The 17,345-nt window shown below is 46.0% G+C and overlaps 1 protein-coding gene across 1 annotated transcript in view; it reads right to left on the bottom strand.

The window, feature by feature from the left end:
• Window positions 1-17,345, bottom strand: part of CFAP47 (cilia and flagella associated protein 47) — a 3,369,192-nt gene that overhangs the window by 2,884,866 nt on the left and 466,981 nt on the right. Inside the window, exon 17 of the mRNA XM_069639370.1 lies at window positions 8,763-8,885. Within this exon, the coding sequence (XP_069495471.1) occupies window positions 8,763-8,885 (123 nt within the window). The remainder of the gene's footprint in view (window positions 1-8,762; window positions 8,886-17,345) is intronic.

The following is a 17,345-nucleotide window of genomic DNA, read 5'->3' as shown; positions in this document are numbered from 1 at the left end:
TGCAATCTATCATTAAAAGTTGTATCTAGAAGTGTGCCCAATAGCTCCTCTATGAATTTAGGAGTGAGCTCTGTAACACCTCTGTGCAAAGTTGAATCTAGAAGTGTGCCCAATAGCCGCTCATTGAAAGTTGGATTTAGAAATGTGCCCAATAGCCTCCTTGTGAAAATCGAATTAGAAGTGTGCCCAATAGCTCCTCTGTGAATTTAGAAGTGAGCCCGGTAACACCTCTGTCCAAAGCTGAATTTAGAAGTGTGCCCAATAGCCCCTCTGTGAATTTAGAAGTGTGCCCTGTAACACCCCTGTGAAAGTTGAATCTAGAAGTGTGCTCAATAGACTTTATGTGAAAGTCGAATTAAAAGTGCGCCCAATAAACTCTGTGAAAGCTGAATTTAGAAGTGCATTTAGAAGTTGAATTTAGAAATGTGCCCAATAACCTCTCTGTGAATCTAGAAGTGTCCCAATTGCCCCTCTGTGAAAGCTGAACTTGGAAATGTACCCAATATACTCTCCATGAAAGTTGAATTTAGAAGTGCGCCCAATAGCTTCCAGGTGAAAGTTGGACAAAAATGGGGCAGACAGGAGTGCATGCGTGGGGCAGACAAGAGCGCATGCGTGGGGCAGACAAGAGCGCATGCGTGGGGCAGACAAGGGTGCATGCGTGGGGCAGACAAGGGTGCATGCGTGGGGCAGACTGGAGCGCGCGGGGCGGGCTGGAATGCATGAGTGCGTGGAGCAGACCGGAGTGTATGGAGCAGACTGGGGTGCAAGGTGTGGATAGGAGTGCATGGAACGGACTGGAGCGCATAGAATTGCGTGACGTATATAGTATGGTTTAGAATGCAGAGATCGTTTGAAAGAGCATATAACCCATCATTTCACACCACCACGCTTACTCTCTGCTTAAATCACCACTCAACTAGAACACAGAGATACTATGACACCATTCGATATAACTGTTCTCATACCAACATCCGACGCTCACTCCACATCATTCTGAGTAAACATTGCTGGTTACACCCCCCCCAGCCAGGCGTTCTCCTCAGGCCTAACGCAGCCACATCCGGTCTGGATGAATCCTGCCAGAACGAACACATACTCCTGATCTCTCAACCACCACACCTACCGCTAAGAAGCAGCTATTACACAAATACTGCACGAGCTGCACACATACCCGGTGCTCACACGCACCTTTTGACTCCCTCTACTCTCTCTACTGATCTGAACTTCGGTTCCCAAGGGCGTTCAACCTACCAGCGCCTTCAGACCATACCAATGGTATATAAGGCGCAATATAAATGCAAAATAACATAACATATGCAGGGCGTCATTCACACTAGCTGCCCATAGAGGCAAGAATCAACTTTTGCCTGCTAGTGATTACCCATAAATGTCTCAATGGATCTAGCCCTTTGTATCTGAATGAGGCATTGGTGCGTAAATCTAGTAGCAGGACATTAAGATCAAACAACGCCAGCCAACACAAAATCCCAGTCTGCAGAGTGACCCATGTGATGAAATGTGCTTTCTTCGTTGCAGCTCAGAGAGCCTGGAATGCTATTCAGCTTGATCTCAGGGAGCTAAATTCGACAGTGGTGTTTAGGAAACGATTGAAAATTTTCCTGTTTAGATAATACCATCATAATGGTTGGACTGTAGTAAGTTTGCCGCCCCGCATGCTAAGTGCGATATGTTTGAGACTTAGGCCTGTCTGACTGTCTTCAGTGTTAAATGTGGTCTGCGCCCTTAAGCCCCCGGGCATTGTGGTGCGCATTACAAATATTTTAAAGTAAAGTAAATTGAGTATATACAACTCGCTCAAGAAGTTTAGATTGAAAAGGAAACCAAGAAATAGGACAGAAGTTTGATGGAAGTGAAATGTCCATGTCACGTTTCCGTCTCCCAGTGTGCCCATTACTAGGCAATCCACTAGGCAACCCATTAGGCAACCCACTAGGCAACCCATGATCAGCCCACATTTACCTGGCACATTTCTCACTGCACATCGGGGCACAAGGAAACGACCTTCTGTTCAACACTGGAAAAGAATGACTGGTTTTCCAGGCGTTTTCCAACCTTCATTGTACTGGCAACTCCCGTGGAAAATCTCGTATACCTTACAGCACCGCAGAGGAACACGGCGACTCACGCGTCAAGTGAGATGAACTGCTGTCAATCACGTTTATCCGTTGCCATCACGTGATTTACCACGCTGCCGCGCTTTGCATTATGTGACTACAACTAACATTCAAAAGCGCCAGAAACCATGTTGGCAACGCTTCTCAGCTGCTTCTCGTAAGGACTGTTTGGCGTTATTGTTTTCATCAAGGATTCATTGGCTCTACGACCACGGACTGTTTTTGGATACTCTACTTCTTCCTGGTTTCATCTGTTACCTTTGCTCTGGAACTTTTCTTGCTTGGTTCTAAAGGTATTCGACCCTGCACCTTCTTCACGGATTGCTCAAACGAACTATTCCTTGTTTGGATCTTGTGCTTTGAACTGGTTTCGACCCCATTACGTGTTTTTTTAACTCCTCTTTTGGACTCTTGTTGTCAACCTGCCCAGGTGTGGAATTGCCAGCCTAGCCTCTCTGAAACCCGATCCACTGACTCTGCTGATTGCTCCTATTAGTTACAACCTGACCCACAGTTCACCTAGGTAAGCCTTGCTTCAATCAATTCCTTATTACTGTGTCCATATTGCATTAGTGTGATAACCGTCTATTGCCTTACAGCGGTCAAAGGGGTTCTTCCGGCGTTTCCTGGTTCCAGTTGACGGCTCACTACACCTGTGGCCTCAAAGATTGCACATACAGTTTTTGGTCATTCTGTCTGTGTGGTACTTGGGGACGGAGGTATTTAATAATCGGCACGACCATCAAGATCAGAACAGTCCAATGAAGGCTTCTTAAGAATAGGAATGACTGCTATACACGGAGCCCAGCACCAGAGTGCTAACTAATCGCACCATCTCTGAGCTGTTCCTGCTGGGAAGGGGCACCAGGCAGGGATGCCCATTCTCGCCTATATTATTCGCACTCACCATAGAAGCAATGGCAATTGCGGTTAGACTAAGACATGCAGAAAGGGGTATAATGATGAAAGGTTCCACTCAATTGATCTCCCTGTATGCGGATGATACCCTGCTGTATGTTCGTGAACCAGAGATTAACATTGCACCCATTATGGCGGAGATACAATAATTTGCAGAATACTCTGGGTATAGGGTAAACAAAGCCAAATCCGAAATATTCCCGCTCACACCAGCAACTAAATGCCCGGATACAATACACGGCCTTAAGTGGTCGGACCATAACATTAGATATCTGGGGATACTTGTTTTCCAGAGACAGGCTCACATTATACTCCGACAACCACAATCATTAAATACTAAATTACAGCTGTGGGGGCGCCTTCCAATTTCGCTATATGGCAGAGTTGCAATTATTAAGATGATAATCCTTCCTAAATTGTTGTACTTTTTTCTTAATATCCCAATATGGCCTGGGCGGCCCTTCTTTGCCAGGCTCCGTTCCATGGTGGTGACTTTCCTGTGGAATGGGAAGACGGCTAGGATAGGATGGGAGAAAACAACTGAACCATATTCTCTGGGCGGCCTAGCAGCACCCGACTTCGAACTCTACTACTATGTAGCCCAAGCACAATTTGCGAAGTATTGGTATGGCGATTCGGATGGCCCGCCCCACGCATGGATTGAAAGATACACAACTCACCCCACAAATATACAGTCTGTAATTTTTGATCCACATTATAGAGATACATGTGCCTATAACCCTGTGAGCTGCACGGTCAGGGCGTGGGAAGCAATATACAAAAGATTGGGCTTGGAGGCTCCCTATAATCCAGAAGTACCCTTATGGAACTATCTGGGTATACCCCCAACACATGATAGTAGCCTACAGGAATCCTGGGTTCCATACAACGAAATGAAACTGGGTGATTTGTTTATTAATGGGAAATTCGCTACTTTAAATGAGTTACTTCGGGCCCTGGGTGGGAATCACTGAAAACACTCCAATACTATCGTATTAGGTCTGCCTTTGCAAAGCGGTGGCCACTTTTTCCTGGTGAACCCCCTATACATCCATGTACTCCGTTGGTCACGGCTAAGGATGGCCTGGGTATCTCTAAGTTATATGCTGCGGTGCAGACCCATACCCCCACAGTTAACCAGGTGAAAGAAAAATGGGAAAGAGATTTACAGACCCCCATTGATGAAAGGACATCGGAACGATACTGCTCGCTTGCGCCTAATTCAATTTAAGATCTTGAATAGACTACACTTTACACCCGCTAAAATATCCAAATTCGCTGTGAACAATTCGGACAAATGTCCCAAATGCAAGACACCCCAAGCCGGGGCATTCCACATGTACTGGGATTGTCCAGTGGTGATGGGATTCTGGAGGGAGGTGGCGGTAATGTTGGAGGAGATTACGCAGATTCTGACCTGACTCCTCAAAAATACCTATTCGGGGACATTGGCAAACGCTCTGAAAAAATAAGACGACTGTTTAACATTTCATGTGCGGTGGCCAAAAAGGCATCTTACAGACTTGGAAAAGCGCTGGTCCGCCAAACATGAATACCTTCCTTAGGGAATTGACGTATTTGAACGAATCTGAAGAGCAATTTGTCCTGACCCAACCTAGTGCGAGCAGACCCAAAGATATATGGGGCCCCTTCAGAATGTACCTATGTGATATGGTTTCTGACGATGACTAGCTCCTGAAAGCTTTAATGTTTTGATGAATGTACAACATACTACTGTTATTATTTAGAATGTGATTTGGTGAGTGTCTTGTGCCTTCTGTGACCACTAATAAAAATAGTTTAAAAAAAAAAAAAGAAGATATATAAAGGAAGATGGAAAAGAAGGAGATTCAATTGAACAATTAATTAGAGCAGTAAGATAAGGGATCAAGGGAGGATAGAAAGAATCAAAGGATCCAATGGGGATGCCATAGGGTGTGCCCTAGTCAAGAATAGAAAAGTGTCAGAATCAGAAGGAGGAAAAAGAATGAAGTGAAGGGGAATTAGAAGAAAAAGGAGGAGAATTAGAAGAGGGAGAACAATAAGAAGGCAAGGATAAACAGAGAGAAGTCACTTTAGAAGTGAAGAAATCAGCAAAATCTGCAGCTGAAAGAGAAGAAGAAAGAGAGGGGTCCGGACAGCGAGGAGAAAGAATAGAACTCAGTATTTGGAAAAGTCGTCGAAGATGATGGGAAAGAGAAAGAGTAAGAAAATATAAATATTGTTTCTTAGCTGATAGAAGAAAAGAATCATAGAAAGAATAAAGAGAAGATAAAGTAAGTAGGTCTTCAGGGCCTTCAGAATGTATGCAATAGTGAGCGTATGGACGTCCCTTAACTGATTCCCATCACCAGGTGGTTTTCTTTTCATTAATGTGGGTGTCCCGTATTCTCCAAACTATGCCTATGCATGGCCGGTCTATCAATCCGGTCTCTTGGCAAGTCATAGATGTGCATGCAAGAGTTCTGTGGGGTGAGCAGTGCCAGTGTGGCTCCTGCGGCAGGCTCGCCATGGATCACTCTCCCTGTCACTTTGCTGGGAAGACGTGTTCCTGCTCTTTCTGAAATACAGAGTTTGCTACCAAAATAGAAAGTATTTCAACTGTGAAGCATGCCTTAAATGTCATGTGGACCTCCATCTACCATATTTTTTTTTACCAACTTCATTTCTCAAGAGCATAAATTACAAAACATACATGCATTAGGGAGCAGTAAACGATAGCATTATCCATATCCTTCCCATTATTCGCCCCAGTCTTTAAGTTCCATCTGCTCATGAGTTTTAGCTGAGCATGTGAGTGACAAGGCTAGCTCTATTTCCAGAGTTCACATAGCTACCTTCGACTGCCTCACCCAGTAAAACTACCACCAGGTCAAAAGGCAGCTGTGTCCCCGTTATCTCCTTAATATGGCTCAAGATCTCCTTCCAGTATGTCTCAGCCACTGGGCAGGTCCACCACATGTAGATTAAATCTCCGGGTTGTCTGCAATCCCTCCGGCATGACATGGGGTAGTCTGAGTTAATGGAGTGCATACGTAGTTGCGTCATATACCACCGCAGACAAAGTTTATACGCCGCCATCTACCATATTTAGCAATATTCTGTACATTCTTCCATAAGGTGTCAGATGTTAAGGTGGGACAAATGGGATATGCCCCTGTCCCCTCACTCGGGTGTTGTGGGGGTGTTCAGGGGATCCTGCTCAGCACCCCTGGACCTTGCATCACGGGGTGGGTAGCAACACCCTGCCACCCAAAGTCAATAGTAATCCGGGCCCGCTTTGCTTGTAATGTTCAGACGGCCTGGGTAACAAGTTTCTCAGCACAGTAAACTGAATAATTTCTGTATCTCTTAAAGGGACACCTCCCCCCTCCTTATTCTCCCCCCCCCCGACTATCTCCCCCCCTCTCCTACTTCCCCTCTCTCACCCTTCCCTCCTCCTACCCTTCTCCACCACTCCCCCCATCCACTCCCACTCCCCTTCTCTAACTATCCGCTTCAGTTAATTGCTCTTTTCACTGTTTTGTTGATAGATTCATAATGTATTTGCTTCAACAGTTATATTGTTTGTTTATGTATTATGTTGTTCCATTGTACAGCGCTTTGGTGTAAGGCGCTTTATAAATCAATAAATACAAATACATCACCTTATTGTGGCATTATGTCACCAGCTCCTACTGGAACTAAAATAACCTTTTATAGCCGCTATTTTAAAGGTAAACATTTTTACCTGCCAAGAATCAAACAATTCGTTGAATTTCATTACTTTCATATCGAAAATTTGATACTTAATCTACAGCATACTAAATATTAGCAACCTAACTGGGGCTAACTGTGAAGCGCCTTTCCTAACAAAGTAGAGTCACTTTGTTTCCTGAAAGTTTTTTGTTCGATTAGGTCCTAGTGCTACAGGAACGTTTTTTGGATTGGCAGCTCCAGGCGAGAACATTATAAAAGACTGTTCTTTATAGAAAATTCATGATTTTCTTAATCTAAGCAACTACTACAAGACTAAACTTTCAAGTGGTGCCCTCCTCACCCTCCTCATCAAACATTTTTGTTTTGCCATCCAAAGTACTCCAGTCCCCTGTCACAGAAGGTTTCAATAATTCCCAGACTTCAAAAGGTGGTTTAAGGGTTTTTATTTTCAGAATAGTAAAAATTTTAATTGTTATTCTTGTCAGAAGCATACACAGGGTCCACTAAGGGGCTTCCCTCTCTTAAACCTTCAGTGGGCTCACCCCACCCTAACCCAAGTGTCCCTAAATCCCAGTTATTCTAACTAGCTATCGGTAACACTTATCTAATGCTAGATAGCGGTGAGGGTTGAAAGGCAAAAGGTCTCATCTATCCAGCTCCCTTTGGTGGTTCTCCTAAGGAGTCCCTAACCTAGCCCAGATTTGCTCAATAGGAACTACACTTTTCTTGTGCCACTAAAACACCCTGGACCATTCTCTCATGCATTTGCTCCCGCTGTCCTTTTCTCGGCTTTCACTAGTTCCCCTTATTTACGCTCTGCTCTACTCTCCCTCCTCCTTCCCCCTCTACCCTTACCACCATTCCCACTATCACCTTGTGCTCTCTACACCCTCTGACCATATAAGTTCACTCTCGCTCTCTTCAATCCCCCCTCTCATTCACCTTTTGCACTCCCTCACACTACACTACATGCAACTGGTACCACTCTCTCTCAACCAATTATCTCTCTATACTCCAACAAACTACCAACTCCTTCTCCACCTGGTAAACCCTGCTTGTGGGTCTCTAGTACCACCTCTTCTGCTCCTGACCTCAATCAAACACCTTCCAAACTCCTCTGTGCTGGCTGGGCTTTCAAACCCAGCCTTCCCTCTTCGAACCGTGTTTCTGGCTCCGGTTGGTCCTCTTGGTCAAATGCAGCCCTTGGCCAATCCGACTAAGCTTTCTCCAAGAGGTGAGTTACACAGGTGCAAAGTTTTAAAAACCCCTCTTCCAATCGACCACATTTCATTCTCTGTTAGCAGGATATCATCGAGGTGCTCAGGCTGCTTGCTTTCCATATGGCGTCCTTTGTGTGCTGGTAATTTGTTTCTCCAATTCGGTTTGGGCGGGGGGACTTCCATGTCTCGCCTGTTCCCCTGCAATCTCTCCTCACTCCCAGTTCATTTTCTGTGGGCCCCACTCACCTAGTGTCAGTCTGGGGGTTGGCAGGCTGATTAATGGTAGTTTCATTTCTGTTGGGCAAGTAAAGTCCAAGTCCAAGCCCTTTTAGTTCTGGATTACATTCCCCTGGTTGCGGTCTGGGCTTTCCTGGATGCGCCCAGTTGCATTCTTGGAGTCACAGGTCTGAAACAAAGAACTCTGGCCAGAAGAGAGGTTGGCAGGCATTGTGGAAGGAACATTGGTACCAGCATTCGTACACAATGCACATACAGGTGGGGTACAGGCTGCCCCTCACCCCCCTTCGACAGAGTCAAGACGTCAATGCGGGCACAAACACCCTCTAGTGTTGTGAATATGCCTGGACACAGTCTCTGATAATACATCAGTATTACTATAGTTTATGATACTTTAAGCAAACAGTCATTGCAAGATGATTAATGAAATGGACAATATATAGTGCACATTACCACAGACAAACTTAATAAAGAAAAGCTCAAGATGAGCGATAACATTAGAAAAACATGTTGAGAACTACATAATGAATTAAAACGAGCTAGAGCTCACCTGGTAGAAAGCATGGTTGACTCCTGTGTTTTGAATGATGGCAGTCTTCGTGGTCATCAAACCTAGAGGTGTTTGATTAAACAGCAGCCTTTGTTCCACAAACTGGACATTTGTTGGGCCAAACTTAAGATAACAAAAGTGGGTGAAAATATTTCAGTTTTTTGATTTGTGAATTGAGGATTTAACACAGATTTACCAATAAACATAACAGATTGAAACACCATGCCTTTCAGCAAAATGAATTTCCTGCAACTGCCACATACACTTATACTTCAATGTAAGATAGAAAAAGCCTTGATAAAAGTAGGTCACCATTTAAACATGAAGGAGATATAAAGAGATAGATTTTGATATTCCCCTTGAAAGAGGCACATTTTTAATCGCTGCAAAATATTTTTCTGGTTTAATACCATTACCAGTAATGTAAAGTAAATAGTTCTGGTTCAACTAGAAAGAGCTTTAAGCTCTTCCCTAGGGATATTGCAGGGGCGTGTTCGAGGGACTCTGGTGTCAATCAGAGGCTTGCCAAAGTGTAAATAGCATTGGATCACTCCATTGCATCACAGCCTCCACGCCCTTGTATTTCACAGCATGTGGATCTCTGTCTAGAAAAACTTACCCTGGATGTGCTTAGACAGCACCTCACTGATGACCCCCAATGAGGCCTAAACATGTCTGGGGATGCTTGTGGTCTCGTGCAGGAGGGATGAGACCAAGCAGTTCATGTTTAACTGGCCCTTTTCGGGTGAGACGAAGCCCAATTTGTAAATGGTCTTTCCCCATTCTGTAATGGCTTAACAGGTTGAAGAATGATGGTGCCGAGGGTTGCCCATAGCAATGCCAGAGGTCAAGATTAATTCAAAACCTTTCAGCCATCACTCCATTTGTTTGCTTCAGCAGCACTTTGGAGCACAGGTCAGTGAATCTATTCCTGACCAGTTCTCCTGAAATGACTTGTGCCTGGATCACAACATGCTACAGGGATGGGCAAATTAGCCGAGATTAAGGCAATGTTGAACTGGCATTTGCATTGAATTACCCGTCCAAAAAATTGCATCCAATGAATGAGTGAGGAAACAGTATCTGAACTGCCAGAGAAGCGCAAGAACAAGATTTAGCACTGTTCTGTGGAAATAGTTTTAGTAATGACCCACCATCTGAGCAAAAATTGCATGTCATTGGTGCAACTTCTATGAACCAGCCCTAGGTGGAAAGTAATTTGTGTGGCAATTATTTGGAAAGAACTGCTAAGAGAGGTGCAGACAAACAGCATCCTCCACTGATCATATCCATCACACATACTCGAAGAATGAGTATTAGGTTCATTAACTGCTCACCCAGTTTGACCTGGTTGCTGTGGAGCTATTGGATAGTTCGTCAAGGGCCACCACAGTACTTCTATACTGTTGGATAGGTCACCAGAGATAACTGCGGTACCTCCATACCAAGTGCCAGGCAACGCCTTTAGCGGTCTAGTGTTCCTTCAATATGGCACCCGAAGGTAGTTCCTGGAGCTATGGTTCATCTAGGGGTACACAGGAGACCTTGACATGCCACAAGGGTAGGTATCCCCCCCCCCATCGTTCGCCAAGGTGGCTGATGCCGTTGTCCCACTTTATGTCCCAGTGTCCCACTATTTCATCCTTCATTCCTGTGTTGTTCCCTTCCCCATCCTGGTGCCATCACCATCGTGTTCTACCTCTTAGCTCCCTTCCTCTCTCGATTGTTACTTGCCCTGTATTTACTGGGCTTCCAGCAGTGTTCTGCATTGCCATTTCTTTGAAGCCACCCCGATTGCTACAGGATTGGTAGTCCATTGCCACAAGCTCAAGTCCTAGATTAATAATACTTGGAGGGTTTTTCAAGAAATGTGAACTTTTTTCCCTCCATAAGGCTTTCCTACTAGGTCTCACTTGAACCTCTAATGACTCCAAAACAGTTGGAGAGACACTGGCTCCTTTTAGGGTACACTCCTTTCTCTTCATGAAACACAAGCACTGGAAAAAGGAGGTAAGTGAAGATCGGAAAAAGGAATAAGTTACTTACCTGTAACTCCTGTTCTTCAGCATTGGTATCTTTCATAGATTCACATGCTGCGAATATTCCCCGTCTGGGTGGGAATCCTCTGTAAAATAGAGCAGTTTAAAATTAAACTGAAACTTCAGACACTTTTAGTGCTCTATCATCATCGTGATGGGTCATACTGCCTATAGCCAATAGGGAATACTTCCTTATCTCCTCCCCTATCGACCATCTTCAGATTTGGCAAGCGCACGTGAGTGGCAGTTAGAGCCAAATAACGAGCCATGAGGGGATGGGGGGAGAGGGTCACATTAATCTATGAAAGCTACAAATGCTGGAGAACAGGAGTTACAGGTAAGTAATGTATTCCTTCTCCAGCATTGGATCTTTCATAGATTCAGGTGCTGTGAATAGATAAAGCAGTAAACATAACCAATACACAAGAGTGGAGGAGTTTACCACAGGAAACTTACCAACCTTATGCAAACATGTTTCATAGAACTGCCTGGCCGACTCTAGACTCTTCTGTGGAATCTCTGTTGTCGCAGTAGAATCTAGTGACTGTGTGAACCGATCTCCAGGTTGCTGCATGGCAGATGTCTGGCAGTGGGATCCCGGAGAGAAATGCAGTGGTCTTGGTCACTGCTCTAGCGGAATGCAGCCGTGGTCTGCCCACCTGCTGATGGCAGAAAGAGATGAAGGCTGCAATCCATCTCGCAATTGAAGATTTGGAGATAGCCTTGCTGGGTCCTGTAGGCCCAAATGCGACAAACAATTGATCCGTTACACGGAATTACTTTGTGCAGGCCACATAATACTTGAGGGCACGCACCACAACCAGCGTGTGCAGGGTGCGTTCTGCTGGAGATGCAGGAGAGCCAAAGAACACTGGCAACACAACCTGCTGGTTAAGATGGAAGGATGAAGGTACCTTAGCAATGAACTTTGGATTAGTTCACAATACAGCCTTGTCCTTGTGGAACATCAAATACAGTGGTTTTCAAGAAAATGCCTGCATCTCTTCTACCTGTCTCACCGAAGTAATCAATACCAAAAAAGCAGTCTTCCACAACAGGTGTTTGATGGATGCTTGGTGCATGGGCTCAAATGGGGGTCTCATAAGCCTTGTGAGCAGTACCTTGAGTTCTCAGGTTGGTGCAAGGCGGTGGACTGGAGGGAATGAACGAAACAGTCCTCGTAGGAATTCTTTCACTAGCCGATAAGTCCAAAGGGAAGGCTTTCCTGAGGACTGGGAGTATCTTGAGATTGCGGCCAGGTACACCTTAATGGAGGAGTGTGTGAAACCCGACTCTGCCAGCGATAAGAGGTAAGGAAGCAGTTCTTTGCGGTTGATGGTCTGGGGTTGCAACTTGCAAGTGATGTCTTCTACACCACAGCTGGAAAAGCTTCCACTTGCTGTTGTAGCATTTCAGAGTGGCTGGGGCACTAGCCTTCACCAACACCTCCTGGCAAGACTGAGGAAGGGAAAGGGTTCCGAATTCTAGGAACATAGTAGCCATGCCGTCAGACAGAGAGGCCAGGTCGTAGTTCAGAACCATTCCCTGGTTCCTGGACAGGAGTGACTGGTGCGGGGGCAGCCTGATTTGAGCTGTCGCCGAGAGAGCAAGGTGCTCCAAGTACCAATACTGCCTTGGCCACGCAGGTGCCACTAATATCAGTCTACACCAAAACTGTTTGAAAGTGTGTAGGACTCGAGGCACCAGAAGAATTTGGGGAAAAGCATACAGAAAGCCTCCCATGGGAGCGCAAAGGCGTCCAGCAAACACTCTGGGTAAGGAAATCAGCAAGCAAAGGTCTTGCAGCGGCTGTTGTAGCATGTGGCAAACAGCTCGATCTCCGGGGTGCCCCACTTCCTAAACAGATTTAGCAGGTCTTCGTGCAAGTCCCATTCGTGACAAGAGCACAACTCCTTGCTGAGGGAATCCGCCAGAGTTGTGGATCCCTGGTAGATGAAGGGTAATCCAGAACATGTTCTGTTGCAGGGCCCAGTGCCAGAGCGTTTGGGCCTCCCTGGAAAGCTGTGGGGACTGCTTCCCCCTTGCTTGTGGATATAAAACAGGCACTTTGTGTTGTCTGTGTAAATCCAAACCACTTTCCCTCCGAGAAAGGACTTCAGTGCCCAGAATATCACCCGTAGTTCCAGCAGGTTGATGTGCAAAGTCTTTTCCGTCTCGGACCACAAACCGCTGGTGTGCTGGTCTTGGCAGTGAGCCCCCAAACCCTCCAGGGAAGCGTCCGTAGTGACCGTGATCTGATGGTCCGGGAGCCTGTAGGGGCACTTTGCAATATGTCTTCACACACTGACCACCAGAGCAGGCCCTTCCTGAAGGCTGGAGTCAGCATAATGCGGTATTCCCAGGAGCCTGAAGCTTGTACTCATCTGGCATCCAGGAATTCTTGTATTGGTCTCATGCGTAGTCTGCAACTGGTGACCAGTGGGATGCATGAAGACAACATCGACAGCAAAGACTTGTAGCTGCGGACTGTGGTCATCCGAGTTTTGCTGAGGCAGTGCACCTTCTGTAGAAGGGCCGACACACTCTCGTCCATGGGCCTGGCTCTGCACATGCAGGTGTCTAGCAGTGCTCCGAGGTACAGTGCCCTCCGTGAGGGGGCCAGATGCAACTTCGGAGAGTTGATGGAGGCCCAGTTGTTGAAGACATTGGTGGGGACGGTGGTGTTGGACCCTCTAAGAGAGTAGGAGGAGGCCAGTCTAAGTATGGGTAGACGTGTACCCCTCACCGCCACAGGTGAGCCACCACTGGTGCAAAGCATTTGGTGAACACATTGAGGGGCCGATCTGAGACCGTGCTCCCCTGCTTTACGGAACAAAGGTACCGCCGGTGTGAATGGACACGAGATCTAGACACGAGAATCTATGTGTCTTTATACAGCAGGAATGTGGAAGTATGCGTTTGATATTGAGAGATGCTAGGAAATCCCCTTGCTGCAACTGGGAGTGTACCTGTTGCAGTGTCACCATGCGAAAGGTTTGTGCTTTCAGAAACTTGTTGAGCACCCTTAGGTCTGGAATGGGTCTCCAGTCCCCTGGTTTGTTCAGCAGGCCCTTTTTTCTTACCAGGAAGTAGCAACAATACACTCCTTTCTGTATCTCATTTCTGGCAACCTTTTGCGCAGTGCCTTTCCATAGCAGGGACTGCACATCTTGGATCAGGAGGGGCTGCAATTTTTCTGGTCTTCATACAGGAGGAATGTCTGGAGGGTACTTTATGAACTCCAGCAAATGCCCCCTCACAAGGTAAATCGAACCTGTCCCTAAACACCCGCTTTAGCTCAGAGTGGAAATGTAAGCACGCAAAAAGACTATTTTGGGAAGTTTTTCCCTAATGCCCCTCCCACCTTTTGTCCTTTCAGGCTGGGGGGATAAAGACGGCATCCGTTTTGCAAAATTGTGCACCGGCCCAGCGTGAAACTGCTTAGCGACCCAGAGCCGAATTGAACAAAAATTGACTAAAAAAATTGCAGGTCAGTCAAAATACAGCACCATCTGTCTCACAAGTAATACTAAAATAAATAATCTTGTTAAAACGTACCATATGACCTTCCCTACAGGTCTAGAGAGAAAAAAAGTTTCCCTGCTGAGAACAACAAGACAAATGACATGATGGCAGAGAAAAATCGTGTAAAGTCTGCTAAAATATCACAGAATCAGTCTGTTGTATGACACTATACATGGAAAAGGAAGCAAGTTCCTACTTCCTTCGTTACATCAACTAAAACTTGAGTCCAACCACAAGAGCATAACAAGGTCAGTGATAAGATAGTGTCAGTGATAGGTCAGTGGGAGATCTGGATAACTTAGTAATCCTAGTCACAAACTATTATCAAAATAGCATTTAAATATGTTTTTATCCTAGATCAAGCACCAACACAAATTTTGCATTTCCACCTTTTACAGCATTGAAAACAAGTGTGAAAAATCCGGGGATTTTGTTGAACTTTTTTGTCACTTCTGAAAAACAAGATTTCGTCAGGAAGAGGGCTAGAACTATAACAGCAGAACACCAGGGATGGTGTTCATGTAAATCCTGTGCCGAAACATATGTAGACATCTAGACACGAGAATCTATGTGTCTTTATACAGCATTAAAACTCCCGTGCTGTGCATTTCAAGCATGTTTCCCCGAATATAACAAGACAATCAATGTTTTGAAAATTAATTTGTCAAGGTGATTTACTATACCTGTCACTTTACTAACTTTAGACACTATGAGTAAAATATGTGTTTTTGCTGGACTTTTTAATTTTTGTGTGATTCTAACCTGCTTTAAATATTTGTAGGTGTCTTGTGGAAAGCACCAACTATATACATTTGTATGTTTTTTAATTGAATTCATTATTAAAATATGTGTTTATACTTTGTTTATCCTGAGTACAATAATATGTGTTCTATGTGACCTCTAGATAGAAAAAATAGATAATCTATCATTTTGCTCTCCTTGTCCCTGACCCACATGTTAGGTGGACAAAAAGAGGGGTAATTGAGTTTTGCTTTCTGTTTGTTACCTGATGGAGGAGGGGCAGTACTCATTCGTCGGATGTTACTCAAGCCCATTTGTCGACAAAGTGTGATAGACTACCCACCACTGGGGTGCTGAAGTGGGGTGCCCCGGCTCTCGGCCGGTCATGCTCGCTTGCCGGACTGGCCCCTGGGCTGGGAGGAGCCCTGGCATCGCTGGGAATCCTTGAAGGGCTGCGTTTGCTTCCTGCACTGATCCCTTGATGAATAAGGGCTCTTGAAGGATGAGCGTGACTGGTACATAGTGCGGTTGTCAAGCGAAGTTCTATTATAACACCCTTTGGCACTTGTGTTGCAATGTGCACAGGGAGCGGGTGGTTTCAGTGTCTGTCTTTATGGCCTGTAGGGCCTCATCCACCTTTTTCCCCAAACAAGGCTGTGCCATCGAAAGGCATGTCCATAACCTAGGATTGGACATCCGGTCGAAAGTCAGTGGTTTTAAGCCAACCTTGTCGGCGTAGGACCAATCCATTTCCCATCTGGCGACAGCCTGTGTTGGCAATGTCCAAGGAAACAGTGATGGCATGGTCAGATGCAAGCTCACCCTCATGGAGGATGTCCAGTGCCTCCTACTTCTTGTCCTCAGGCAAGAATTCAACAGGGGCCTCAGCTTGTACCATAACTCACGATCATAGCGGGCGAGTATGGCCATAGCATTAGCCGCCTAGATAGTGGTGGCAGCTGTGGTGATTCTCTTGCCAAAGGAGTCAAGGCGTTTTCCCTCCTTGTCTAGGTCCATTGAGCAGGATGAAGATGGGGCAGCCAGGAAGAGATCTGCCAACCCAGAGACTACAGAGTCTGGAATAGGCTGCGTGCAGAGAAACGCATCAGCGCTCTCTGGAGCCCTGTACTTTTTGTCAAAGCAATCCCTCTTTGGAGGTGCAGTTGCAGTGTGTGCCATTGCAACCAGACCATCTTCCCAGATGTCCTCCAGTAGAGGTATTGCCATGATGGACTTCCTGCGCTGCTCTCTGCATTGATATAAAATGCTCTCCTTCCTTTGCTCCTCTGGTGCCAAGCCAAACATTGTGGACACCTTGGACATGAGCGCATGGAAAGCTCTACTTCATCGGGGGAGAATCCCTGAGGGCCACCTCATCTGGCTCACTATCCGCAGTGATGAAGTCGTCAAACTCCTCTGTATAGGAATGGTTGGGGACGTGACTTCTTCGGCCCAACTTCCGCGTTCTGATCCATCAGTACCTCTGGCATTGGCCGGCGTCTTAGCGGCTTGTGGGGGCGAGGAATCTTGTTTCCCTCTCTGGAGGGTCCTGGGGCCTCAGATGGCATTTGCCTGTTAATGTCGTCAAACGGTGATCTCAAAGGCAGTGTATGCAAGGTTGCCACCAATGTTGTCAGTGTTGACAAAAGGTCCAATGAAACGTTCCTTTGAGGGCATGGCTGCTGATTAACATAATAGGATCTCATTGGGGCAAAGGTTGTAGAGGTTGCACTACCCCTGCTGATGGCAAGGGGTTCAAAAGGTGGTGGTCTAATGAGGCAGTGCTCTAGAGGGAGAGGACTGCTGTGACACAACAGCTTCCTCCTCTTCTGACTGTGAAAGGCTTGGTTCTGGGACTACGTGGCCACCTGGTAATAGAGCCACCCCCAGGTTTGGAAACACAGTTCTTGGACATTCTGGCCGTGCTTCTGGTGTTGGTCTCAAGGCGAACAGCTGCAGCGACAACGGATTGGCGGGATTTCTGACGCGTCGACAGTGCTGTCGACAACGGTGTAGTTAACAAATCGCTTGGCGTTGTAGTCGTCAAGGTTGAAGTCGATGACGGTTTTGTCGTCTTGTTCAATGAAGGGGCTGTGTCGACGGTTTTGTTAAAGTAGATGATTTCATCATCAATGTTTTTATCATCGATGATGATGTCAGCGGATTATGCTGGCTTCGCCGACGAGGAAGCTGCGGACGAAGACTTTGTCGTGGATGATCTGGAGTGAGATGAAGACGGCTTCATAGCCGACTGCGATAAGGTCGGAGAGGGATGCTC

Source organism: Ambystoma mexicanum, chromosome 7q (genome assembly GCF_040938575.1).
Source record: "Ambystoma mexicanum isolate Mex_15411 chromosome 7q, UKY_AmexF1_1, whole genome shotgun sequence".
NCBI lineage: Eukaryota > Metazoa > Chordata > Amphibia > Caudata > Ambystomatidae > Ambystoma > Ambystoma mexicanum.
This window is presented reverse-complemented; position numbering and strand designations above follow the sequence as displayed.